The sequence below is a fragment of the Condylura cristata genome, unplaced genomic scaffold (assembly GCF_000260355.1).
Source record: "Condylura cristata isolate star-nosed mole 26May11 unplaced genomic scaffold, ConCri1.0 scaffold00029, whole genome shotgun sequence".
Taxonomy (NCBI): Eukaryota; Metazoa; Chordata; class Mammalia; order Eulipotyphla; family Talpidae; genus Condylura; species Condylura cristata.
In genome coordinates, this window is record NW_004567130.1 from 18,913,202 (window position 1) to 18,939,874 (window position 26,673).

Below are 26,673 nucleotides of genomic sequence, written 5' to 3' on the forward strand. Positions count from 1 at the left end.
CACGGGAGTGTGGGGGCCGCAGGCGCGCGCGCCAGAACAGCCTGGCGTCCTCACTTACGAGCTTCTTCTTCCAGGACAGGTTCTGCTGCAGCTTGTTGTTCAGCAGGTCCAGCGCTTTACGGCGAACGGATGGCACCGGGTGAGCCAGCAGCCCTCTGACCACAGGAACGAAGGTCTCCGTAGGCAGCAAGGCGTTGACCTACACAGCGATATACGTTGGGCACACAACACCAGTCAGACACTCGCTAACAAAGGGGCCAGCTCTGCTCTCAGTTCACCACGTGCTTCTAGGTGCCCGGGACCTCACGTCCAACCCTGCTGCTGCCTGGCGGCCAGCGCGAACCGCGGCCTCAGGAGAGCGACAGACCCGCAGCGGCGCGTGACGTGCTCACGGCCAGGCGCCCCCGCAGGAGCCAAGCAGTGCCCCCGTCCGGTCAGACGCAGGTGCGAGTGGGCTTTCTGTCCCGGGACGGGGGCGCCACGCAGCGCCTTGCACCAACACGGCAACGCTGCCCGCGGGGCCGCGTCCCGCTTGTGCTGAGGGTCATTCCTCGCCTTTGCTTCCCCCAAACCAAGTCTGAGCATTTGTTTACTCGTGAGAGAAATTCCTTCTTACACGAACGCTTTGTTAAATAACCTCACGGCCTGACAACCGCAGCAAACGCCAGCTGGGGCGAAGCCGCGCCCTACCTTGTCCAGCAGGTCGTAGGCTTTGCTGAGGAGCGCGCGCCAGAACTTGCCGGTGAGCGTGTCGGCGTTCCTCTCCACGGACTGCGCCACGGCGTTAATGTAGCTCAGGACCAGCTCCAGCAGCCTGTGCACAGGGAGCTGCGTGAGAGGCATGTCCGGCTCTTCCGGACTCTGACAAAGTTTTCCGTGACTTCCAAAGCGAAAGCGAGAAAGCTACTGTACCTCTGCTCAAGGCCCGCGAAGACTTGAGGCCCACCACTCTCAACCACCTGGATTTCAAAGAAGGACGCGTCAGGGAGCAGGACGAGTCAACGCCCCCCAGGGCTGTTCCCGACATCCACAACTCAAGGGGCTCGGACCACCCCCTCAGGCCGTAGCAAGTCAAACTATCAACTTCACGCAGTGTCAACCTCCTGCTCACGCAGACAAGCGGCGACACCGCCACGACAGTGTTCTCCACCCTGTCGCGGCCGCCGTCTGTGTCTCACACCTTTTCTCCTTTCCTCACCTGTGCCTGTATTTCCATTTTCTCACACTTGAGACTCAACTCACGCACAGGTGCACAAATCACACCCGCACGGCTCACTCCCGAGGTGGGCAAAGAGCCACCAGGAGCCGCAGGGCCCGTCTCTAATGAGCCCCGAGTGCCCTGCCCCACTGCCCCAAACCGCCACTGGCACCGTTCGACCACCGACAGCCTCGCTTGCTCGGCTTCCTGCTCCCGGGCCGCAGGCACTCTGGTGCCGCCTCCTCCCGACCATCACGCTCGCCTCACGACGGGATGCCAAGCTCCCTGACCCAGCCTGGCGACTCTGCTAAAGTCACAGTGCAGCCAGCAGCTGGGGCGCCACATGCCCCGAGGACGCGAGCGCCGAGCCTCAGGCTCTCCTGCAGACCCGAGCAGCGACCGGCAGCTTCTCAGTGCACAGCACTGTCTCTGGCCTTGGTGAAGAGCAGGTTGCATCCCCAGAGCCACCTGCGGGCACTCTCGCCACCTTACAGCAGCTTCCCGACACTAAGTAGTGTCGTTTTATCATGAACATTTACAGAAACATCACCTTTCTGATAAAATTCTCGGAAGCCAGGAGCTGAGACATGAAGGACACCGACAGGAACTTCAAATGCCGCAGCTGCTTGCTGGTGTGAGTGTCGACGTTGAAGACCTGCAGCGTTTCGGTGCGTGACTCACTCCTACCAGACACTGCTCTGGGGGTGGTTTCTGGAAAAGAGCAATGCCACTGTTATCATTCATACTCATCTTCAACCTCAACCTCCAGGCGTGCCCTGAGCGAGGTGGGGGGGTGGTGTTGATGACAGGATGGAACTTTCACCTGGTGTCACTATCATACCCAGTCTCTCTCCTAAATTAGTGGGAAATGTGAATCCACACACCAAGAAAGTAGCCAACAGCTCCGAAACAACAGCAGGGCTACAAGAAACCAAGGAAAACCCAAGCAAGCAAAGGGAGCGACGACAGCGAACGCATCATGAAAGGTGCCGAACAGCTTGACGCCTCGGGAGCAGCTGGAGCGTCCCCGCTAGCTGGCAGCGCTTTACCCAGAGGCCGAGAGGCACGGGGCCCGACTCCGTGGGGCAGACACCTCCGGCCTCCGACGCACAGGGCCTCTGGCGGCGGTGGGACCCACGGCAGGCCAGCGAGGAGCGGCCACCTCAGGGAGCGACTTGGACGCCTCACTTCAGCCGGCCACACCGTTCTCGGGCTCCCTGGTCTGTTCCCGCTGCCCAAGTCGCCTGCAGAGTAAGGCCCCTGGCCTGCAGGGCCAGCGCCGAGCATGAGGCCATGGTCCCAGTGGGTGCCGAGCGCCCTTTGCATGCACTTCGCTACGCCCGGCAGAGGACTGGGGCAGCCGACCCTCCCCGGGGCACTGGCACTGCCAGGCATGGGCTGTCCTCAGCACTCCCACCACAGTGCTATCTGCTGCCCAGAACTATTGCGAGGGCACCCACGTGGGGTTTTCTCCTATAAATGTCTTCAGATATTTTAACGAGAAGCTAGGAGCCAGCCAACACGGTCTGTCAAACTGCGGTCATTTCACCACACTGCCCCTGGACAGGTGGAATTGCCACGGCAGCACTGAGGAAGGCAAGCAGAAGGCCTACTCGCTGCCTCCTAAAGGATGAGAGAGGCCCGCATCATGTGCACAGATCAGAAATTACTCAGCTTATCACGGTCTTCTAAAGCAGCACCAGGGGTTCTCAGGGAATCTGCACTGTCCTCTGCTTCTTCTGGGTGTCCAGACCAAACAATAATCAACGTCTGAGTGAGCTTTACCTTCTTTTTCCTCTGGCAGCTCCATTAAGTACTGGAGGATGTTCATCAAGCTCTGTACCTGGTGCTGGACACTAAATTCACAACAGACTGAAATCCAGAACTCAGTGTCTGCCTCTAAGACGGCATCCTGCAGAGAGAAGTGGAACAGGTGGGAAACCGTGGCTATGACACGCATGTGTATCAAATAAAGGCCACTCCAGAGTATGGTCAAGCGTGTCACCAGGTGAACGACGCCTCCACGTAAAAGCCAAACGCCATGAGAAACATGACGGCGGGACCCAGGACAGCTGCGGGACGCAGCCCCTTCGGAGGCACTGGGCCCCGGCCTGCGTGAGCTGCCCTCCCCCCACAGCAGGCTCTGCGGAAACACAGCCCCCATAGACCGGCTCGGGGCACGGAGGTGGCTCCCGTGCCCAGGGAATGCCCTCCGGGCAATAGCTAGACTCCTTTACGGTCAGGCCTCTGCCGGGCTTAACAAGAGCCATACGGCTGGCTGGTGCCGGACCTGAATCTTGCAAAAGTTGAATCATTCCTGGGTCTTGTGGCCACCAATGACAGCAGAGTGCCTGGGGGCCCGGTGCCTTGCGCCAGTCCGAGCCGGCGGCCAGTGACCCGCAGAGCCAGCGGAGCAAGGCTCCCCGACACCGAAGGGCTCCCTTAGCTATGAGGGACGCCCCGTTCCCCCTGCGCCCTTGCACCGACCTTGTCCCCGCCAGCAGCCACCAGCGCGGTCTTGGTGACGTACTGCTCGAAGAGCAAGATGAGCAGCGCCCAGAGGAAGCGCGCGGGGCCCAGCGTGTGGGTGAGCTGCGTGAGCACCGGCAGGCGGCGGTGCTCGGGCACGTGAGGCAGCGCGTCCACAAACACGCTCAGGATCCGCGTCACGGTCTCCTCCACGCTTCTGGTGACCTCCACGGAATCGCCGCTGTCAGACTGCAGGACAGAAGGGGGCAGTGAGGAGCCGTGAGCGACAGGCCCTTACACAGGCCGACGGGACCCGTCACGACGGCGGCTACTCAGGCAGGTGCCCAGCAGGTGCCACGCCGAGGGGTGTGCGCAGGGCAGGACTGAGGCCCACTGCAGAGGTGAGCGTGCCCTTGGGAAGGAGAGGTGCCCGCGGGCAGCCAGCAGCCAGCACCCAATGCTGGCACCGGCTGGCAGCCGTCTGGGAGGCGACGGTCAAGCCTTGGTGTGGACAGCAGGCCAGCACCTCATAGCAGCGTCGGGTCCCTCGGACACTGGGACCGCGCTGGAGACAGCTGCAGCGAACGCGGCTGGCCCGGCGAGGCAGAGGCTGGCGGTGTCATGCCACGTGCGGTGGAAACCCACACGTGTCCTGACTGCCACCCCCAGCTCATCACCCCGGGCTCCTCGGGGCCTGGCTGCAGAAGAGCCCCTGCAGGCCCTCGGCTAGCCTCAGGGGTGCGTCTGCATTTGCCCCACCAACGTGCCCGTGTGGCTGTAGCTAGCGAGAACCAACTGTGCCTGCTGAGAACAAAAACTAACCGAACGGCGCCCTCGCAGCATAGCCCGCGTCAGACGGGGCGGCCGTGCCGAGTGAGGAGCGCGCCCTCCGCTCCAGCCCGAGCTGGCCCCCGAGACCGGCACACGGCCACATGCCCAGCCAGGCCTTCTTGCGCTGCCCACAGCCACTGGTGAAGCCGCGCCTCTCCCACCAGGCACGGTCCTCCTCCTCGTGAGGCCGTGTGGTGGGCGCTCCGGGCGCTCCCGTGTCTGTGTTCTGCTGGCACAAGCCCCGTTACACCGCACAGCTGTTTCTCGTTACAAATGTCCCCTGGGCTCGTCAGGGAGTAGGTGGACACGACAGGACACAGCCCCGCCGTGCGCGCGCGGAGGGCACAGGGAGCACTCTGGCGGCGCCTGGTGCTCCCCAGTCGGGGCCGTGCAAGCGTCTGCGGAGCTGCTAGAACAACATACTGGCCCCAGTGGTGCGAGAGCCCCAGCACCACGGGCCCACACAGCTCTGCCCTGGCGGCCCCGGCTGGCTACGCGTGCCCTGTGCCAGCAAAGGCAGCGCCTGCAGCACCTCTGACGCAAAGAGGCACAGCACTGGCGTCGCAGGGCTCCCACGGCCGCTCGCTCACTATGTGACACTCACTACCTCAACTACGTGACATTCTAGCAGCTAACAGCAGAACAGCAGGACAGCTCACCTGAATAAGTGCCGGGATGACCATTTTGACTGTCTTGTTAATTACTTGAAAGCTGTAAGTATCATCCAGACGCATCACACTGGCTCCCATAAATGTGAAAATCGACATGATGTTATGTAGCACTTTGTCCTGAAAGAAAAGAAATCTTTCAATACTAACTTAATAAACACACCCAATGTCAGTAATTCATCGTAGCTCAGCAATAAAAGGCAAAATCATGTAAATGTGGGCCAGGGTTTGTGAAGAAATTTCTCCAAAGATAAGCAGTCATTCAATAAACACAAGACGAGACGCCGACATGCAGGAGGAAAACGCAGAGTCAAGGCATCACTTCACACCCGGCAGCCGCAGTGGAGGACAGGTCACTTCAGTGCCGACAGGGCCACGGCAGGCAGAGCCTCCTCCGCTGTGGCAGCTGTGAAAGCCACCAACTCTGGAAAACAGCCTGGCAGGTTCTCAGAAAGCTCAAGATGAACAGAAGTTCGCATGACACACAAATTTCGTCTCAAGGCACGTAAGAGAGAACCGAAAACCAAGGAGCTGTGTGAGCGTGCCTAAAAAACCCGCAACAGCCGAGCAGAAACACCGCCCACGGACGGGCGCGTGCAGCGATCGCGCAGAGCGAGGGGCGTGAGGCGGAGACTGCGGCTCACGTCCAGCGGAGATGAGCTCGTGAGCATCGCGCCTGTGAGCGGTCGCCACGCGAAAGGCCACACGGGCAGACAGCCAGGGGTGTGGACGGTGGCCGCGGGGAATGATGCCAGGAGTCTGGGTTCTTTGGGGTGATGAGCTGGCTTTGAGAGGATGTACTGGTGGTGCTCACACTACTTCGTGCATTTACTAAAGCCGCACAGTCGTACACTACAGAACAGGCGAGTTTTATGGAATAGGAACTACATTCCAATAAAAACACCAAAAATACTTCTGGACCAGCAACGTCTCTGAGAGCCACTGACACACACATAACCTCGCACTTCATGTTAGCAGAGTGAAACCGCTAGGGTGACAGTTTTAAACTCTTCAAAAGACCGCTGTCTTCAGCCTTGCAAGCAGGCCGGAGTCCTGCTCACCCTAGGGCTCCGGTCCACTGACCGCGGCCGGTCGGCTCCCGTGCATTTCCATAAAGCTACGGGAGAGCCGGACGGCCAGTACTTACAGGAAATATGCTGGCAACGGTGCCCAAGAGTAGCAGGGCGTGGTGATGGGTCTGAGGCATCTCCGAGACACGGATGCACTGGACGAGCAATTCCACGTTGAACTTCTCCTCATCTAGAACATCTAGAGGGACGGGAAAAAACCCTCTCAGTGACAGGTAAGTTCTCACGCAAAAACAGAGAACTCTTCCGGTCTCTAATCCCCACAAAGTACCTTTTGGTATTTTGCCACCATCTGGAGAGAGCTTTTGGCAGATGTTGAGCAAACAACTGAGAATTAACTGCTTGGTGTATTCCATACTCCCCTGCTCTGGTGGCAAAGGCTCTAAGCATCTTCAGGACCCCGTGGGGAAGTGACAGGCAGCGAGGCGTCCAGCGAGGTTGGTGACGCGCAGTCCCCGTGCAGCAGGTGCGAGGGAGAAGAAACACCCAGTCAGACATTTCACCCATGGGCGCCACGGAGGAGCCGCGCCCCATTCTGTCTCCTCACCTGGGTGGGGGCTCACCTCTGCCCCCCATTGCCTTTTCAGGAACCGACTGGGAATGATGGAGCAGCCCTGGGAACTACCCTTCCCCTTAGAGCAAAGCCCTCACCCGCCGTTACAGGGCATGTCCGGCAGCCGGCCCCACCCTGAAGACACAGCCAGCGCCACACTGCACTGCAGCTGCAGTGGCAACACCCAGGACACGGCTGTAAAGCCAGGAAGAACGTGAGCTGGCGGGCGGCGTGGTCATTCAGTACGCAGGACAGGAGGGAGGCTGGCGGGGACAACAGGTACCTAAAAACTTCTCTGAATCTAGTATAGGCTTGGCGAGCTTTCTCTTAAAGACTCGTTACAAAGAGTATGCTGAAGAGAGTGCTAAATAATAGACAATGGGCAAGAATTCAAATCCTGTCCTCTCAGCGACCTAAGGCAAGCGTGTTACCTCGACAGCAGGCTAAAAAGAGTTGGTATCAATATCTGAGGATTTTTGAGTTTCTTTTTGTGCTGCAGCAATTCTAGGATGAGGGTTACTCTCTGCCAGTAAGAACCTCCAACTTCCTGAACAGATTCCAGATCTTGTGACTTTCTGAGAGACAGTAAGACACAAAATTGGAAGGTCGAACACAACCGATGCTGAATAGAAATGATCACATGATTATACCACAGTGAAGGGCACCAAAAACGTTCCCATTACGTTCTCTTACTTCTGTTGCATTTTCTGCCTTCTCGTTTGCTGAACTGTGCCCAAGGACTTAGTTTTATCTCGTGGCTCCAGTTCTATTCTGACTTGCTCAGCATCCACAGAAATCTGAAAGAGGAAGTGTGGCTGAAGACAGAAATCCGGGGGTAAAGCAGAGCAGTGAAGTGGATTAAAACACGGCCACTGTATCGCTCCTTCAGCCTCTTGTGCTCAGTCTCATCCCCAATGGCATGCTGCCGGCCATCCCACATTTTGGGGGGACATCTTTTGTACGCACAAGCAGGAGTGTACTACACACGGTGCCGGCCAGTAATTTGCTTCATGTAAAGTACTGTACAAGTCTAAGCACAGACATTAAAGCTTGGAAGCTGCTATATCTGGACGAGGACATCACAATACTATGATGTGAATGTGCTTTCCTACACACAGATAAAACCAACCACAGCGTAACTCATAACTCTCCCAGTGTTTCCATTTACATGTAAATCACTGGGTAGCACCGTCTTAAATGAAGACGAAGAATCTGTTACCCAGTAAACAATCAGCTGACACACATTCATATTCCTTTCATAAAGCAGCCTGTAGATACCATCTAAGATGAGCAAGATCTAAACTAATATGCACATTCTTCCGGACGAAAACATTACTGCATACTACAAAAATTGTGGCGATGATTTATCATTTTGATTTTGGGCTTCTCTACGACCTTTTCCATGATTCTGGTTAATGGAGGCTGCTTAAACATGACGTTGTTTAGAAAGTATCAAATTATAGTGCAACTTACCCCTTTAAACACACTACTAATAGTCTGAACACAGTGTGAATTTTTGCAGTTCACTAATAAGTCAAACAACATGCACAAAAGCTTCTGCTGAACTTTTTCATCCGATATAGCTGCGAAAAAGGGCTTTGTAATCTAGGAGGCAAACAAAAAAGTCAATTGAGCTCAATGAAAAATCTAGACTTCAATCTTTATATCATTCTCTTTCAATATAAAATTGTACCCCATTATGTCGTTATCAATGCACTTCTTTTAATGACCCACGTGCATCACTGGTTTGTGAAAGAGCACATTCCTTTGAAACAGCCACTGCTCTGTCTTTATTAAAAAGAATGTTACAAGGCTTGAGTATGCTTTAGCTTCTGAGAGAAGTCGCTGACCTTTTCGAGGGCCGTGATCTGAAGGGTTGGCATTCCCGCACAAAGTTCCTTTGTTGTGTGCACAGCTTTCATGAAGAGATCTAGACTCTTGGGGTCCTTATGTAAAAGAGAAGCTGAAAATTCATTGTATTTTCCCAGAATAAGTTGCAAAACAATGGCCTCGTCTTTTAGGACAGCTGCGGGCTCCTTCTGGACCTTTCCTAGTAGTTGCTCAGCCATCGGCAATAGCTGGGAAAGCGCCATCTAAAGTGGGGAAAACCCGTCAGCAAACACCATGCACTGACAGCCGTTCACCCAATCACGGCGCCCAAGCCCCTCTGATCACTCTGTCTGAGACGATCCAAAGCTCCAACCCTTTCAGAAATGATTAGATAATCTGAACGCCCCAACCCTTTTGGAACACAAAGTAAGTCTTAACCTAGAACAGTGACTTTTACTTTTCCTCGACAATGTTTCCAATTTGGTTTAACCTATCAATTCAAGGTATGTCTGTGGAGTCTAAGCCATAGCACATGGGCCAAATCTACAGCACCGTCTGCGCTTGTGAATTCCGGTTACTACCGCACAGCCACGCGCTCGCTCACATGCCATCTGCAGCTGCCTGTGCAGCGAGAGCCGAGTCACTGCAGCAGACGGCAAGGCCCGCAGCGCCTGAGACCCCGACTGGCCCTTTACAGAGCAAGACTGTCGGCTGCTCCGAACTACACCAGGGGTGACACAGAGTGGACAGGTGCCATCGCCCTGCTCACATCGAAAAATGTAATCAGAAGTCCTCCACCGGACCCGCTCACTTCTCCCAGCTGCACTACACTCGAGGCTAGTAGAAACACAGGATTTTTCGAACACCAGAACTTTTCTCTACTGACCAGCAAGTACCATCACTTTACTGACACTTTCACGATTTCTTTGTTTTTGTATCACGGGATTCCCTAGCAACATGAGGGCTATGGTTGCCCCCGGCAAAACGTGCAATCACATACGCCCACAGACTCTTACCGCGAACAGATCAGACAAAACCCAACAGTTTTTCCAGTAGTGTTTTTCCGAATTATTTTAAAAATCCACTTTAAATCAGGTTAATTTGGGCTTCCCTGATGGCCTCAGGGATACGTCTCATCACGAGTGAGGAGGGCCTGAGTTCGATCCCCGGCTGGGAGCTGACGCGCCCGGTGCAGAAGCCCACTCCTGCTTTGCCTGCCACTCCTCCCCAGCAGATCGAGCAGGTCCGCCCCTCTAGTCCCCACTGCGTCTAGTGGCACCTCTGGCCTACACCCCAGTTCTTCTATGCAAAAATGAATGACATTTTAAAAAAAATAAGTTAATTCAACAGAGACAACACAACTTTAAGATAGAAATAACTCGCAGATCCTTCTTTTTTGGTCCTTTATCTTTTTCTCCACCTCAGCTGTCCCCGCTCCCACGTCAGTAACGAAGGCTTACTCCTGAGTGCATCTATGCAACTTGCAAATGACTTCTTCGCACACGAGCAGTTGAGTTCACACGAGCACGTGAACACCCACTCACATACCTCACTGTTGACTTCCTGAAGGATCTTCATCAAGTCTTTGGCAATGTAGCATGGGCTGCTATATACACAACAGAGCAGGCTTTTCAAAGTTTCAGACAGCTTCTGATGAGATTTCACTTTCTTCTCCTTTTGTAGTCCCTCAAATAAAGTAGCCAGATCCTAGCGTGAAGAAAAGAAAGCTGGGCTGGAGAAGCGCTCAGGACTTGCAGGGGTCAAACATGGAAGATTCCTTCCCAAATGTGACAGTGCTTGCAGCTCCTCAGCGGCCCCTGGCGCCCTAGCGGAGGCGCACTCACCGCTCGCTCAGCCCGCGATGGGCAGCGCTGGCCCCGGTGAAAGGCAGCAAGAGCAAAGCACGAGGGGTGCTGCTCCCGAAACCCGAACCCGTGCGCAGCCTGACGCGCCTACCTGAGTGACGTAGGTGGCATCTGAGGTGATCTCCTCTGCTTTGGGAACCAAGTGATCGACCACCAGCTGAAAGGGGGACGCCACCCCGCCGAGCGCCTGGAGACAACACACGGCAGCCCTCCGGACCTCCTTTATGGGGCTTCCCGTGCTGATGAGCAGAGCTGTCACCACTAAAGCCCAAAGGGAGAACTGTATGTGATAGCCCAACAAACTGAAATCGCACAAAGCCAAGATAACATCAAAGGCACATGGCTGAAACTCCCTCTCTGAAACTGTTCCCTGTTTTACTGCCCCAGAACTGACAGTCTGCTACTAGTATATTTATTCAAGAATACGCAAGTCAAGGCCCTCCCTGGTGGCGCGAGGGGTTAAGTCTCAGCACTAAGAAGTTGTGCATAGCCACTGCAGCACGAGTTCAATCCCCAGCCAGGGAGTGACCCACAGGAGTTTGGAGTAAATAAATCAAGACATCTTCAAATTTCCCTAGGGCTCCTCTTAATTGTCTCTCACTGTGGATTAAAAACCTAACAGCTTGAAGTATCAGCCATAATCCATCATACTCGTCAACTTTCTCATCTTTTTTTTTTTGACATCTTCAAATTTCCCTAGGGCTACTCTTAATTGTCTCTCACTGTGGATTAAAAACCTAACAGCTTGAAGTATCAGCCATAATCCATCATACTCGTCAACTTTCTCATCTTTTTTTTTTTTAAAGATTGATTTATTTATGCAAACAGAACTGGGGTACAGGCCAGAGGTGCAGGGGCAGTGGGCGGCTCAGGAGAGGTCTGCTGTGCCATGTGGGTCACCTCCAGGGCGGGGATCGAACTCACACTGAAGCAGCTTTGGCTTCTTAGTGCTGTGCTCTAACCTGCTGTGCCACCAGGGAGGGCCCAACTTTCTCATCTTTAATCACTATAAGGCCTAATATTCATTTATTCACAGCTCTGAAAACAAGTCAATCCATCTTTCAATATTTGTCAAACTTTTATCTTTTGTAAAATCTATAGTTTATTTACAATTTTCCTCAAGGCATGCTACTATTTACTCCTGAGGCCTGGGTGTCTCATCACGAGCCTCCGACCTGAGGATGACTCACACCTGAAGCAGGAGTTACAGCTGCAGCAGCGCCTCTGAGCCAAGTAGTCAGCTGGATGTTGGGTCATATTACAGTGACTGGACAACATAACCCCGTAAGTGCTGAAGCTCGGAACATAAAAGATGGGTATTAAGAAACTATGATACGAAGACCTCTGTCATTTCTGTTTCTTGCAGTTAGTAAGGAATGGCATTGACATTTGCAACTTAAAAGCGGTACTAAAAGCGGTACTTACACGCAATCAAAAACTAGTTTGTGAGATGTGAGCGAGAATGAGCATGATCTTTAAGTTTCCTCTAATTTTTAGAGACTAAAACCCAACCCCCACCTGCGCCCGCAGAAAGCGCGGCAGGGCATGACAGGCTCTCGGGAGCGCTGGGTTACCTGGGGAAGGCCAGGAGGCCAGCGGAGGCCGACACCGTGCCTTTTGAGACAGCACCGCGCACCCCACGTACAGCGCCTGCGTCTGCAGCGCCGTTTTCACACAGCAATTAAGGGGGTCTGAAAGGCTAGAACCATAGGTCCACAGCACACACAAGAACTTCAGTAACTGAGCAACGTCTCCAAGATGCACCTAAAAAACACAAGAGTAGCTTAGTTCTCACTCCTGTATGTTGGTTCCACACCCTTTCCACTAGTGTATAGTCACGGAACAGGGATGATTCATACACTGTTTTGCTTTATCTAATCACTTCAAATTACTTAAATGACTGAAGGACCGAAGTTCGTCCAGCGGACTAACACTCCGAGGACATCCGGGGATTCGGCACCTGACTGCACTTAAGGAAAAGCGGGGACACTGTGCAGAAACCCAGACACAGCAGAGCGGAGGTGGCCTCGTCAGGAAGGGCGTTGAGCAGGAGCAGCGTCCACGCCGCCCGGGGCTGCTCCTGGGCGCAGGAGCCAAGTCGTGCATCCCTGCCTGGTGGCGCTGAGCTGCACCCAGTGACCGCGTCTCACTGGCAGTGCCCTTCCAGCAACGCCGGTTCGCCACCATTCTCCGGTGCTCACGAGGCCACTCTCCTCTCCATTATGGACCATCCTAGCGCAAAGAGCCTGCAACTTCACGGCAAGGAGATGAGCCCTGTACCTGCATGAAAAGCTTCATCAGGAGCCTGAAGTGAGCGGCCTCAGCGCCACCGAGCAGCATCTCAAACAGCGCCACGAGCAAGCGCAGGTAGTCTCGGCCGTCGTCCTGCAGCTGCTGGGGGTCCCACCACGCCGCACCTGCAGGGACACGAGGGGGAGCCTCAGGTCAGGTCTCACGCTGTGGGAGCTGCTCGTGGGCACAAAGAGCGGCTGTGAGTTCTCCAGACCGTCGCACTCTGAAGTCACTGCTTACCCTACCTCTAGGAAAAGACGCAGGAGCCTTTAGTGCGTGGATAAAGTTTTTCAGTGTGAACACAAGTAAGACAGAGTCCTCCACGGCGACCCGCTGGGCGGCGTGCAGCTGCTCTGTGTAGTGCGCCCACAGCTCTGCTGGCATCCCTCTGTCTGCCATCAGCTCCAAGTGCCACTCTGCGGGTATTTCCTGAGGGGAGAACAGGAGCAGAGAACATGAGCTCAGCGGCCTGAACACGGGTCACACGGTGCTTCCTGTACCCCGCCCCTGAAAACAACTACTACTCATGCAGACTGCTCGGCCAGTAGAGTAGGAATAAGCAGTCACATCCCTGAACAGGAAAAAGAGGAACTGAATTCCCACGCGATCCTCAAAGGGACCTTCTTGCGGTAAAACCTCCAGGAAACCTCCGAAATCGAAGGTGATTCTAAACCAGTAGCAAAACACTGAGGGAGTTGAGTTTCGTTTGACTCATCAAAGAGGCGGTGGCTGCCTGGGAAGCCGCCCTCAGGTACAGGACACCGTGGCCCTAGGATTCTACATTCACTTCAACTTGTGGGACCGGAACCGGGAACTACCTGAGCCCCACCTGCTGCGACCCGAGACGGCTTTACTTGCCCTAACGCCCGGAGCCACCCGGCACCCACCCTCAGCTGTGTGGTGCAACCAGGCCAGACCGCTACTGTGCTCCGCACGCGACTTCTGGAGACTCCCGCTTACCACTGCGGTGATCACGTTTTGGAGCTTCTTTATTTTTTTCTGCAGCAAACTGAAGACTCTTATTGCAAAGGGAAAGTGCGTTTCTTTCAAAGATGAACAGCAAGCAACAAGCACAGCTGTGATCACATGAGAGGTCACTTTCTGCTTCAGGGTGTAGGACTCCTTTTCCCCAACGCTTATCAAATCCTCCACCTCGAAAAATAAATACGTTCTATTACCGGTAGCTCTTGAGCGGCATAAAAAATTTTCTCTGCCTCCAACCCATTCTATGTGTCATAATACAATGAAAGTGAGACAACAAAGAAAGTCTTAGAAATGTAAAGTGACTTCAAAGCAATTACTTATAAAAAGCAGTAACTGCAGAGATGTTACAGCTGTAACCATTTGTGAGTGCATGTTTTAAAATTACGGATCTGACACCTTTACAGAGGTTTAACCACCAAGGCACAAGAATTATTTCCTCTGTTCAGTTGTAGTTGGCTATTTTAAGAAAAAAATAGGACTTTCATATTTTAAAAGGTAAAAAAGTTGAGGAAGTACCAGTTCAATATAAAACTGTAACAAATAAATGAAGTAAAATTAAGAACTTCAAACATGCAGTATACAATGAATATATTGCACGTTTTAAGTATAACAGAGTTCTCTAGAATACACAGAAAATTTTTTTTTTTTAGTAAGAATCTAGCAAAGTGAATGTTGTGAACAGAGTAAGATTATGAGACGGAAAACCAGGGGTGAACTAAGCGCATACCTACCATCTTTAACATAGAAGATGGGTCCCCCGAATTTATATTGCTAGCCAACAACTCGATCATCTTCTGATTTGCTACACCAATTAATTTCCCTGACTTTGTGCTTTGAATTACATTTTCAAGAGCTGTTAAAAAAAATCAAAACGAGAGGTCCCTTTGTTACCAACACTCTCACCAAAGGAACTGAAACCGAGTAAGGAGTTTAGGCGACAATTTTACAATTTTTCTATGAAGGTTTCCTTTCAATATTTCCTTTTACCCAATTCTGACTTTGCCTGTAGGCAGCTCATATCATCACTGCAACACTGCTGAGGGAGCAGCCGGGGAGAGAGGAGAGGCCTGTCGCACCACACGTGGGTCGCTCGCTCCCTGGCCAGGGATAGAACTCAGGCCACAGCAGGGACAGCACTGAGGCTTAACTTCTAGGCCACCGGGGAAGCCCTATGCCCTTTTATCTTAGAAATAATTTTTTTAAATCGTGATGACATACAAAGACTTTCTAATAATATCTATAAGCAATCCTTAATTGTACTCATCTTTTAAAGTGTTACCTGTTCACTTTTTCTAAAAATAAGCAAATTTCTTACCTTCTTTCCAGCCTTTTAATATAGGATGCAGCGAGCAAATTCCTGATTTGGATAAATATACAGCCATTTTCAACTCAGCAGATTCCTTATCATCTGTACTGATGATCATAAACGGCAACAGCTGCACAGCCACCTGATTGGACAACTGATCACTCCCACTCAGGAGTTCTTCTTTAATTAATATGTCTGCTGCGATCTCAAGCACCTTGTACCTAGAAGAGATGTAAACACATTTGTTTGAGACACGTTATACACTTCATTTGGTCAAAACCATCACGTTATTTCAGCTCAACTGACATTAATTACCCTGATCTTATGACACACATTGCTGGTATGTGATAAAGGGGTCTAAGACATCACTTAACACCCATGCGAGGAAGAGTGTTATTCAGGACAATCCTTTTAAACTGCTGACTACATCAAAAAAAATTTTTTTTGATAATTAGGTTAACTATAACATAAAACATTTACCACACTGTTTATTTCTACCTACTAAAAAATCAGTCACTCCTCAGTCCAGAAGTATTGTGTGAACAAATTTTAGGGAATAAGAACAAAGTATGAGGTACAAAAACCTGTGAGACACAAATGACCTCCTCCTCCAAGTTTATCATTTTTCCATGCAAAAGTTCAGGTACCAAAAATGAAATAACCATAGTATAGTTCATCAAATACTGACTAAAGATATTGTGTGCTTTTGAGCTTAGTTTTTGTTTAATATATTTGCTTTAATTTTAAAGTAATATACTGTCCGTGTTAAAAAGAAAATCAAATATGCAGAATTATATAATTAAGGCTCTTATCATCCTATTTCCCAGATTTCCGAATACATTGTAGATAAAATATTATTTCCCTATTTTATTTAGAAAAAGTTTCAAATATAGGAAATGATATACTGAATCCATAACAAACTCAAATTAATTATCTTTATGACTCCTTTCATAACATCAGTTACATCTTGATCAAAGGGCCACAAAACTACATTCTAAAGTTTAAGAATGTACAGAAAAACAAAAATCGAATTAAACTAGATGATATTTATTCAACTCGAACTGGAGGAGAAAGAAGTACGTACCACCCTATATTCTTTGAAAGTTCTGCTCTTCTAAAGAGGTTCAAAAGATTTGAAACAGTCACTTCTGAACTAAAATGTTGTTTGAAACTCTAGAGAAAAAGAAAATCCATGAGCAAATTTTTACATGCTTCAAATGCATACAGTGGTTGTTAATTAAATTAATTTAATATAATTAAATAAAAAACTAATCATAAGGAACTTTTAGCCCACCTCACTATCATTAAAAAACTTTGAGAGCAATTTCTCAAACATGGCATACATGAGCCAACTGGCCATGATCTCAAGAAATTTATTATTGGTAAAAACTCACAAAGCGCTTTTCATTTTAGGGGGAAAAAAGCACTTTTCTGTACATATGTGGAATATACATGTGAACAATATTTAAGTACATATATTCACACACATACACACAAAACAGCTGTGCAGCTGAGTTACGTTCATGGGTTTTCTCCAACCACGCTTACGATTGTGCTTCCGGGGGCATAAAACTAGAGCTGAGGAATAACCCCCAGACACAGTCCTGCCCAGGCCTCCCTGGTGGCACCAGAGGTTAAGAGTCAGCACTACGAAGCCCCCGCAGCACAAGCTCCATCTCCGGCCAGGGAGGGACCCCCGGGCGCAGCAGTGTGCTGGATCTGCTTGTTCTGCTCCCCACTCTCTGGTGAATCATGTCCACCCCTCCCCCACTTCTGGTCTGTACCCCAGTTCTTGTATGCATAACTGTATCTTTGGGGAAAAAATGCCTGCAGACTGAGAAGGGCAAGAAAACACTGACAAACATAATGTGCACTTCAACAAACTCACTCACCTCAAAAGCACTGATAGCTGACAAAACAACATCTATATTGTCATCACCTAATCGCGTTAAAACAGCTTCCTTTATGAAAGACTCATCAATACTCTCCTGTGCAAAAGAGAACAAAATTAATTGGCAACACAGGCTCTATCCCAGATATGAATCGCAACATCCCAAGAATACTTGCTCTGAACGAGTCTCTAGAACAGTTAAGATGCCTAATTGTTCGGTACTTTTTTCCCTAGTTTCCAGTGAAAATGTAAGAACATACATATAACCCAAAGGTAACCTTAGTACCTTAGTGTTGAGGCGCTCAACCTGTCCACATGAGCACGTGGGCTCGGGTGCGCGCCGGCCAGCGGGCAGCACGTGCAGGCTCACTGGTGCTCTGCCGCTCAGCAGCTGCGACCCAGAGCAAACTGCGCCACACGTCCAAGCCTCACTAGCCTGTTTTCCAAAAAAAGGGCCAAGAACACTGACCTCGCCTACCTCAAAAGGTTGTTAAGGGAGTAAATAACAACGGTCAGTGCCTGGAGCACTGTCTTCACATACCAAGTAGTGCTAGAGACTGTTATATCCAGTTATTGCAAGGGCAAGGCCATGTGCTGAGAGGTCAATCGGTTCAGAGTAAAGAGGAAATAAAGCACGTAATCGTTCACGACAGGCAACAAGACCGCTGCCCGCACCTGGCTCTGCCTCAGCAGGAGGGGGGGAAACAACTGACGACAGCAGGGAAGGAAGGAGCTCTCTGCGCCGAGACAAAACGAAATGCCTGAGCTCATGAAGCTGATGACCTGTTTCATGAGTCAGTCATCACCAAAATGCTGCCAAGATTTAACAAGTGGCCGAATCAGTCACTGTCAATTTCTAGACTAGAACCTAAATCCTGCCACTGGTGGAGAATGAATGTAGAAGAAAGCTAACTGCAAACAGGCAGGTTTGTGAGCGGAAAGATGTATGCAATGTCCTGTACCGAGAGCCCAGGGGAAGGGGGATGTAAGGGCCTGGGCAAAGGACCCCAAGGCCTCGCTAGTGGCTCCAGCATAGTGACCAGTATCTGAGGAGGTGAGACCCTTTTGTCCTAAATCATGTGCAGCGTGGGACAACAAGAATTACCTCAATATAAAAGCCAAAAATTTGAAAAAATGCAAATAGCTGATTTCCTAATGTGGCTAATAAGACTTCTATGTTTCTAGAACATTTAATTAACTGTGTGTGTGTATCATTTAAGTCACTGGGCTGTGTCTTCTTTTGTGTTATGTATCGTTCTGCATGGATAAATGTTTTTTATTTTCCAGAGATATTCGTCCTCTTGGTAGTTTGTATTTTACACTCTTCGTCATATTCTAAATTCAATTTAAAAAAAAAAAAAAGAAGGAAGATAATTGTTTCAGGGCTATTAGCCTTGGAATTTCTCTTTTTATTCAAGTCTATTGTCTTCCTATTATAAGAACAATAATCCAAGTCTTGAGGCTATGTAAACAGTCTACCTAAAAGAAACTAAAGAAAAATGACAAGGAAATACTATCAGCTATAGACTAACATATCAAAATTGGGATGGAAACTGCCTGGAAGACTGAAGTTTGGAAAATAATGTCCTCTTTGAATCACTGTATCCTTTCGGTACTAAGGCACAGCTACAAGCAAGTCAAGCCTCTGTACTTACCGTGGGGCCACCCAAGGCCTAAGCACCATCTGATTTTCCCAAACATGCTTACGTTAAAATTGATTAACTTAAAATCCGATTAAAGTCAAATCTCAAAACTGAAGGATTCTGATTACTCTGTAAATTGCTCTATAAATTCCCGCGTGAAAGCACACTGAACTGCAGCTCACCCCTTAATCCGCGATGTGGGAACACTGCTGTCAGGGTCTCTTGAGGAGAACGGTGACTCTGAGAATGCACAACGCTAAATCTCTGCCCAAGTTACTGTCACCTCCTTTGCTCAGCTGATTCTACAGTGGCAGTATGTCAATTCTACATATTTCTTATTCTAGAACTGCACAGTTCAGTGTAAAGATAGAAATACCACAAATGAAAGCCGTCTGACACAAACCTTCGAGGTCTTCATGATGGTTTTCAGATGATTGATGGCCAGAAGTCGCACAGGAGCAAGGGGATGATTCAGACTGAGCATCAAGGAGGTGTCAGAATCTGCTAAAAACTACAGGAGTCACCACAGTTACCAAACAATGTCATTATTAAGTCTGAGTAGTGTTTGAGATCAAGAATAAAAATCAGAGAAAACTACTTCAGACTGCCCAGCCTATTCAACAAACATCATCTCCAAACCCAAAATGTAAAGCAAAATCTGTATTTACAAAACCTAACACACAATAGATAAAAAAAAAACACTACTGTTAGTGCGATTTCAAGTTACCTGTGTCTATAATGCAGGTTTAATTTAGTGAAGTGACTCTAGGGAAGTGTGGACTATACTTTCCCCACTTAACACACTTTACTGAGTTATGATGACAACTGTATTTAATGCTCATGAGACCATCACCATAGCCTATGCCACAAGCATATCCATCATCTCCAAACCCATGACCGCCCTCTTTTATATTATTACTGCGAAGTTCTGTGATAAGAACACTTTGGCTAAGGTCCACAGTAAGCCCTCCGGATACAACGCAGTATTTTCACTGCAGCCGTGTTGCTGGATGGTAAACTCCCAGGCCTCCCCTGCATCAGTGAAGCTCAGCATGCAGGGCAAACATGTCCCGTTTCAATGCCCCCCCGCCCCAGTCTTTGGTAACTACTATGCTAAGCTCAACTGCTGTGAGTCTGACTTATTTATTCACATTATTTTTAAGACTTATTAACCTGTCAATTACTGCATAGCTACAGAAGTTGGGCGTAGATTTTCATTTTGTACGTGCACTCGTTCACCCACCTTCTATCAAAACTCCTGTGCCAACACCTCTCCAAATAACCACACCAATATATACCCAACTGCCATGTTCTACTGAGAAAGCCTTACCTGATACTTCCCTCCACTTGTAGAAAGAGAGATAAACTGGTGAAAAATCTCTTGTTTTTTCAGATCTGCAATTTCCTGTAGGCGTTCTTCTAGGACAACATCCAAAGTCCTGGGGTACCTGGGAAGAATGATGTATGACCCTCAATAAGGTCACTAGCCACACACTGCGCATGCATGCACGTCATACATTTTAAATTACTAACAAAGCTTTAAAATTTTAACAAATTTTAGTGAAAAATCACATGCTGTCACTAAGTTTGTCACTGTGACTTCTCCTTTCAGAGCCCTCACAGAAAGAACCGCACCCATGGGCAACCCTCACTCCCTTCAAAGTTTAATCTGTGCACCCCTCCCTGAGCAGGGAAGGGGCAAGGCCAGTCTTGGCAGTCCCGTGTTAGGCTGTAGCCTGTGAAGAATCTCTTTGTAAGCAAACAGCGCTCATTTTAAGTAAGGTCACAACACAGAACTTACTTGCTTTCCAAAAGTCTGATGAGTGGAAGAAACTGCTCGTTAAGCACAGACACCCGACTAGGATCCATTTCTTCCCGTGACCTACATGAAATGTACTCTTCAAAGAGAAGGCTGCAAAAAAGACAGACGTGAAGGTCACTAGTCAGCGAGGATTTGGCATCCCAGGTCTTAGGCGCTTTAGAAATTTACCTCCAACTGTCATACCCGTCAGCACAGCAAGTTCAATTATTTTACAACCATAAAAACTAGAAGTCTCATAAGCTGTCAGAGGTCAAACAGAACAGACCTTGAGCTAGCATCTAATGAGCCCCTCTGTCACGCAGAAAGTCAAGCCCGACTGTAACCCTTGGTGTAATTCCAGAGGAAAATCTCAACAGCACGTCATGTGAACACTCTCATTGAAGTCACAAACCAACTCAGGGAGCAAGGACAGGCATGCTCAGCAGCCTGCAGGGACCCACTCAAGGCTAAGCACAGCAGCAGAACCAGACAGCACTGCAGCTTCCAGAACTTGCTACACTACTCTCGCAAAAGAGAAGCAAGCCTACGTCTGAATGCAGTGTCTCCTCACCGAATGAAGTTGCCTGCCAGGTAATAAAATGGGAGGCTGAGTTATCTTTACGGAAAAGGAAGAGACTGTCTTACTTCACACTAACTCTCTATTACATTAACATTTAGTGAATACCAACTGGGATTTACTATTTCAGGCCTTTTGGCTTATTTATTAATAAAAAAGTTCTAAACAACTATTATCTGCATATAGCTATAACCCAAATTTAGTCTAAATAAACTTTCCATGATTATGTATAAGTACTAAAATTAAAAGCAAGCCAAATTATTTGATTATTCTGTTTTCACAATTATTGGACTAAGTACCTGTAATCAATGAATTAACAGACAGCAAAAATACAAAGAGATACTGAATACTGCTAACCGGTCCTGAAAATTATAGTGAGCCATAAATTTACAAATCAAAATCATGTCAAAAACAACAGCTTAGGGGCCTCCCTGGTAGCACAAGGGTTAAAGTCTCAGCACTATCAGCTGGCTAGCACCAGCCACTGCAGCGCAAGTTCGATCCCCAGCCAGGGCGCTAACTCACACGGCACAGCAGACCTCTCCTATCTGGTCCACTCCTCCTTTCAATGGTATATTTCCATAGATTTACCTGTTCTGCTCCCCACTCTAATCCTGCACCTCTAATCCCCCACACCTCTGGCCTACACCCCAGCTCCTATATGCATAAATAAAAAATAAACATAACAGCTTACCTAGCCAACATATGGTCTAAGTTGTTCTTCAGTGATATATTAGTCAGTATAGCTTGTAAGTGTCTCCTGCAGATCTGGCCATCCATCCCCTCAGTTTCTTCTCCTAATACACAACATATTAAATTGACTGGGGGATTTATTTTCACATGCTTACCCTATCAAACTTTACAGCCGAAGCCCTTTGTATAGGAATAACTGTAAGATATACACTGATACACCAATATCGAGCTCTTGGCTTATTTTCCAAATGGTATTCCTTTCTTCAGTCACTTACATAGTGCAAAGCCTATTTGTATACATTACCTTTGATCATCCTTTGCCTGTATTCTCTGTATCATTTAAGAAATTACGCTTGAGTACAAAAGCAGTTGTTGTGCAGGTCGCATTATATGTGACAAAGTCGGGAAATGACTCCCGATCTCAGTAAAGTGTCCTGAAGACAGGCTCAGTTTTTACCTCAGTACCTACTTTCTGGACCGAAAGCTGTCATTTCTGCAATTACTGCAAAGGTATGAATTAGTTTTAGCAGTAGCTCTGGGACCACCATCAGAAAAGGCAGAACAGCCTTTCTCTTATGCTAGTCATATTATCGAAATTTGGCTAAGCAAACCTTATTTGCTACTTAGTGGTAAGATTTTGGAGATTTTATTTAGTAACAGCTGGACCAAGTATGTATTTCTTCTTTGCCTTTCTGTATTTATTAATGAGCTAAAAAAAAAAAAAACCATAATGCAAAAAAAAAAAAAAATCACTTTCAAATTCTGCCATTTTGTATTTGTAATCTTAAGCCTGAGATTTTCTTGGTCTTATTTTTATTTTTTTAACAATTCAAGGGAAAAACTGATGTATTATAAATAAATCCCTTGAGTTTACTGAATATCTACATAGGAAGTGAAAGTTGTAATTGGTAACATCTTTAATGTTTAAAAACAGTTCGAGTCTCTTTTTTAAGGAGAGTTGGAGGACACAGACTTCAAAAAAGTTACGAGCTTCACGTTAATCAACAAGGATTCTTCAGCAACCAGCCCGCGCCCCACCCCAAGCGCCTCACACAGTAGGAAAATGGACAAAGGACACAAGAAATGGTCCGCAACAGTTTCAACTCTCGAAGACACACCACGGGAACCGCTCCTGTGGAGGAGCGCGAAACCGCAGCCAGTCTCTGCGTGAGTGGGAGCCACTTACCCGCCGCATGCCTGGCGATGGAGAGGACCAGCTGCGGGAGCAAGTAGCGCAGGAGCGCGCTGACGTCGTAGGTCTCAGAGAGGCCGCAAAGCATCTCAATGAGGCCAGGGACGGTACACAGGTGGGGGAAGGGCCTGGAAGAATCAGAGGGCAACTTGGTGGTCAGAGTGAACGCCAATTTTCAGGAGTATAAAACTGATCACATAAGGGTGTTACGCAAGATCACTTAGCTCTACTTAGCACTTCTCAACTCAACTACCTACTTCTGCCCAAGGCGCTCTGGCTTCTGTCGCTGCAGGAGCACTATTAAACAACCCAATCCATCCTTGATCAAAGCAGGAATTTTGGTCAACGTCTTGATGAGTTGTGAAGCCAGCGAATTAACAAAGGTGTCTTCCATGGTCACTTTCACAGAAATCTGACATATTATCATGTATGTTGCAGCTCTGTAATCTGGCAAAGATGACTTCAATCCCTAGATTTTTTTTTAAAATAAGGAAAAATGAGAAATTCAATTATTTTATTCTAGCATTCTTAAAATATGAATTTACTACAAATTAGAAATGCCCTAAATTAGAGATTAGTAAGACCAATGAATCGACCATACCTCACAAGAGTAAAATCAAAATGCTGAACTCTTTTCCAGAGTGGATACAGAGACGAGACAAAGCTCTTAATAGAGAAAAGGAGCGCTGAGCTTTCCCAACTCAGACACCCAAGACACACCCTAGTGGATGCTGCCTCTTTTCTATGCAAACTCATAACCAGTGTAAGGGACTGCGCAGAAATACAACCGTGTCCACTCAAGGCAGCAACATCAGAACACTGGTGAAGAAGCAAAGCAGCACCTTCCCGGACAACACAGTGAGGTGGTAGGTAGGCAGCCAGACAAGTGGAGAGAAGACCACTGGAAAAGATCAGTCAGTGCGAAGGAACAAGACAGCCGACACAAGACTTTCCAACCCACTCCTGTTCTGGAAGGGAAACAGCTGCTAAGAAAGCGGACGTGGTGAAGTGGGAGGTTAGCCCGCCGACACTCATCGCTGAGTGCTCCCAATCACGATGCTAGTCTGGTAGGCTAAGACAGGAGAAGTCATGTCTTTTTAGTAAAAGTTAAATGTCAGCAACCACCCGAAATAGTTAACTTTAAAGAATTTATGTCTAAGTGAAACTTCAAAGCATCTACTGGGCACGCGAGCAGGGCCAACCTTCTGGATGTACGGGAGCAGCTTGGCGACCACGCTGTCCGAGATGTCCTCTGCAGCCACCAGAGCAGACACGATGGTGGAGGCGTAAAACGTCAAGAGCACCCTTAGCCGGGCGGAACTCCCAGGGCACTCGGCAAATACCTGGCACAGAAACACACGATGTTCAGAGTAAAAGGCCAACCAGATCTTAGTGCTAACAAGCACAGCTCAACTACTGTAGGCTGACGTTTTGGTTTTTACATACGCAACTTTAACACACACACACAATCAATGTAAGATAACAACAAGGCATTTAAAAATTATCTCTGTTTAAAGTCAATTAAAAAGAATTTTGCAAGACAAAGTTTCTGCAGACAGGCACTTTTAATGACGTAAATCTCATCAAACTGCCTTTGCTTCAGAAGGGATCATTCAACAAACGGACTTCGTCAAAGCACTGCTGTTAGCAGGGAAGGCCTTTTGGTTTTTTCAATTCAGAGCCAGCAATCTTACAAAGGAATTTTATGTTCTCACCTTCACAGACTTTGTCACCAGACTACAAATGAAATCCATGAATCCAAGATCCTTGTAGCAGTGGGTAATTAAAGTTCCTTTAGCTAAGGGCACGCCAGATTGCTGTTATAGATAATATCAGATGTTAATAAAGAGATTCACCAACTGGTCATCATTTCTACGTTAACTACCACAGTCACAGTTTTATGAGGGGCAGTCCACAAACACAAAATATCGTGTCTCCATAGAACTGGGGGTGGAGATGAGATTAAGGCACAAGTTACGCAAACTACAGAAACCCAAGGATTCAGCAACAAAGGGTGGAGGAAGTCTCTGAAAGGCCTCCTTATGTGCACTATGTATCCGCCAATCAGAATTCTCGTTTCTCAGTGGGTGCGCTGGTACATGCACTTTATGGGTCAATGTGGTGCGCTGTGTCGGCCAGACATGCAGCCAGGGGTCCTGCCAGTCCCATCACTGAGCACTGGGCAAGGCCCGACTGGGTGCTACAATAAATCAAAAACGACGACGAACTGAACTTCACTGTGTGAGTGTTGTTTGGACACCTTAGGAAATAAATGTGCAAGAGGGCAGCAAGGCCGTGTATAAACTAGGAAAGAAGGGGACCCTGATGTTTTTAGCGAAGTAAATGTTGAGGAGCTGGATAAGCTGTGCCACAGGCTGATTGTCTCTGTAAGCAATTCTGGCCTCTGGCCTCAGGGGCCGTGTGAACACGGGCAACGCCACAGACCCACGTCTACGAGGTTACTTCGTGGCCTCTGCCCTCCTCCACATCTGAGTCATGTCTGTGTCCAAAAACATCCTGCCAACGACACACATGAGCTTTCTGCTCTTCTATGTTGCAAATAAAATGATGACAACAAGTCAGCTGCTTCACTACCAGCCAGCGCTACCTCATCTGAGCCAGTTAGCTGTGGGTAGTAAGACAGCCATCTTCTCATTCATCTGTAAATTAGTTTCCAGCACCTTCTTTGCAACTTAAGTATCCACTGTAGCCCTTCAACTTACTTTCTGCATATCCCCAATCATTTTTATTCTCATGAGTTCCAAAATTTAAAATGCAGCCAGCACAGTAAAAAAACATTAGTTTTAGAATCAGATGTGGAAGCAAGTCCCAATTTTGCCACTTTACGGCTATGTAAACTGCGGTAAGGAACTTATTTCTCTGAGTCTATCCTCCTCTGTAAACTCAGAACTCGAGAGACAGATGTGGTGTGTTGCGTATGTCGTCACACACGCACAGACACACACACCTGCCTCGGCTGACCTCAGGCACTACAGGGAAAACAGCTGCCCATCAGTTGGAAGCTGAGGTGACAAACGTGACGGCAGTTATATCTGCATGCCCGCAGCAGCAGCACTAACACGCTGTTATTTCCAGATCACAGCCCTCAACACTCAGTACCACACCTTAACCGGCAGCAGCCAGGACCATCTGTGATGTGAGTCGCTAATCTGTAGAAGCTGTATCGCCCGCACGAACACTTTCGTCTCGTGGTACGGCAGGACACATCCGATGAGGCTGTCTTGATTATAAAGGTGAATGTGGAACCTGAGGGAAGCAAACCACTCGCACTGACACAAAACTTACAGGCACCGACTTCCTGACCGGCAGGACTGAAATCAGCCCTGAGACGGGGAACAGCGCCAGAACCCCACGGGACTCCAGTCTGGTTTCCAGCTTTCCCCTGTGTCCGAATCGTTTAGCGCCTAAGTACTTAGCTCACAGCTGTCCACTACCTGTGAATCAACCACTCCAGGCACTTCTGGGCCGGCTTCAGCAGGAAATAGGGAGACAAGTGGATGAGGAAGAGAGAAATGTTCTCGTCCAGCTGCCTGTTGACCGCCTTGGTCTGCACACTGCGCTCCAAGCCTTTCGCCAGCTGGCTGAACAGCGACGCTTCGAAGCGCTCCAAGGCAGGGTCGATTGCGAGCAGCTCCTCCAGGCCGGTGCGCCCTAGGGAAGGGGCAATTTGCGGAAGAAGCCGCCGTCGGGGGCCCGCACAGGCGTCCTCTGGCAGAGAATCGCGGGCACCGACCAGGAGAGGAGGCAGCGCCCTAGCTGCTCGGCCTCTGC

General features: G+C 48.9%; 1 protein-coding gene across 1 annotated transcript in view; it reads right to left on the bottom strand.

Moving 5' to 3' along the window:
- The window catches only part of HEATR1 (HEAT repeat containing 1), a 35,253-nt gene extending 9,024 nt beyond the window's left edge, over positions 1–26,229 (bottom strand). The window contains exons 1-32 of the mRNA XM_012730955.1: positions 26,188–26,229; positions 24,597–24,698; positions 24,084–24,224; positions 23,139–23,350; positions 22,876–23,009; positions 21,691–21,793; positions 20,420–20,530; positions 19,949–20,066; positions 19,022–19,129; positions 16,977–17,072; positions 16,169–16,257; positions 15,094–15,305; positions 14,510–14,631; positions 13,755–13,946; positions 13,040–13,223; positions 12,783–12,919; positions 12,077–12,266; positions 10,594–10,763; positions 10,186–10,344; positions 8,658–8,900; positions 8,281–8,412; positions 7,501–7,604; positions 7,239–7,382; positions 6,526–6,644; positions 6,314–6,435; positions 5,158–5,286; positions 3,686–3,916; positions 2,984–3,110; positions 1,749–1,909; positions 913–959; positions 691–814; positions 59–199 (exon numbers count right to left, since the gene is read on the bottom strand). Of these exons, the coding sequence (XP_012586409.1) occupies positions 59–199; positions 691–814; positions 913–959; positions 1,749–1,909; positions 2,984–3,110; positions 3,686–3,916; positions 5,158–5,286; positions 6,314–6,435; positions 6,526–6,644; positions 7,239–7,382; positions 7,501–7,604; positions 8,281–8,412; positions 8,658–8,900; positions 10,186–10,344; positions 10,594–10,763; positions 12,077–12,266; positions 12,783–12,919; positions 13,040–13,223; positions 13,755–13,946; positions 14,510–14,631; positions 15,094–15,305; positions 16,169–16,257; positions 16,977–17,072; positions 19,022–19,129; positions 19,949–20,066; positions 20,420–20,530; positions 21,691–21,793; positions 22,876–23,009; positions 23,139–23,350; positions 24,084–24,224; positions 24,597–24,635 (4,341 nt within the window). The 5' untranslated portion in view covers positions 24,636–24,698; positions 26,188–26,229. The remainder of the gene's footprint in view (positions 1–58; positions 200–690; positions 815–912; positions 960–1,748; positions 1,910–2,983; positions 3,111–3,685; positions 3,917–5,157; positions 5,287–6,313; positions 6,436–6,525; positions 6,645–7,238; positions 7,383–7,500; positions 7,605–8,280; positions 8,413–8,657; positions 8,901–10,185; positions 10,345–10,593; positions 10,764–12,076; positions 12,267–12,782; positions 12,920–13,039; positions 13,224–13,754; positions 13,947–14,509; positions 14,632–15,093; positions 15,306–16,168; positions 16,258–16,976; positions 17,073–19,021; positions 19,130–19,948; positions 20,067–20,419; positions 20,531–21,690; positions 21,794–22,875; positions 23,010–23,138; positions 23,351–24,083; positions 24,225–24,596; positions 24,699–26,187) is intronic.
- Positions 26,230–26,673: the final 444 nt, after the last annotated feature.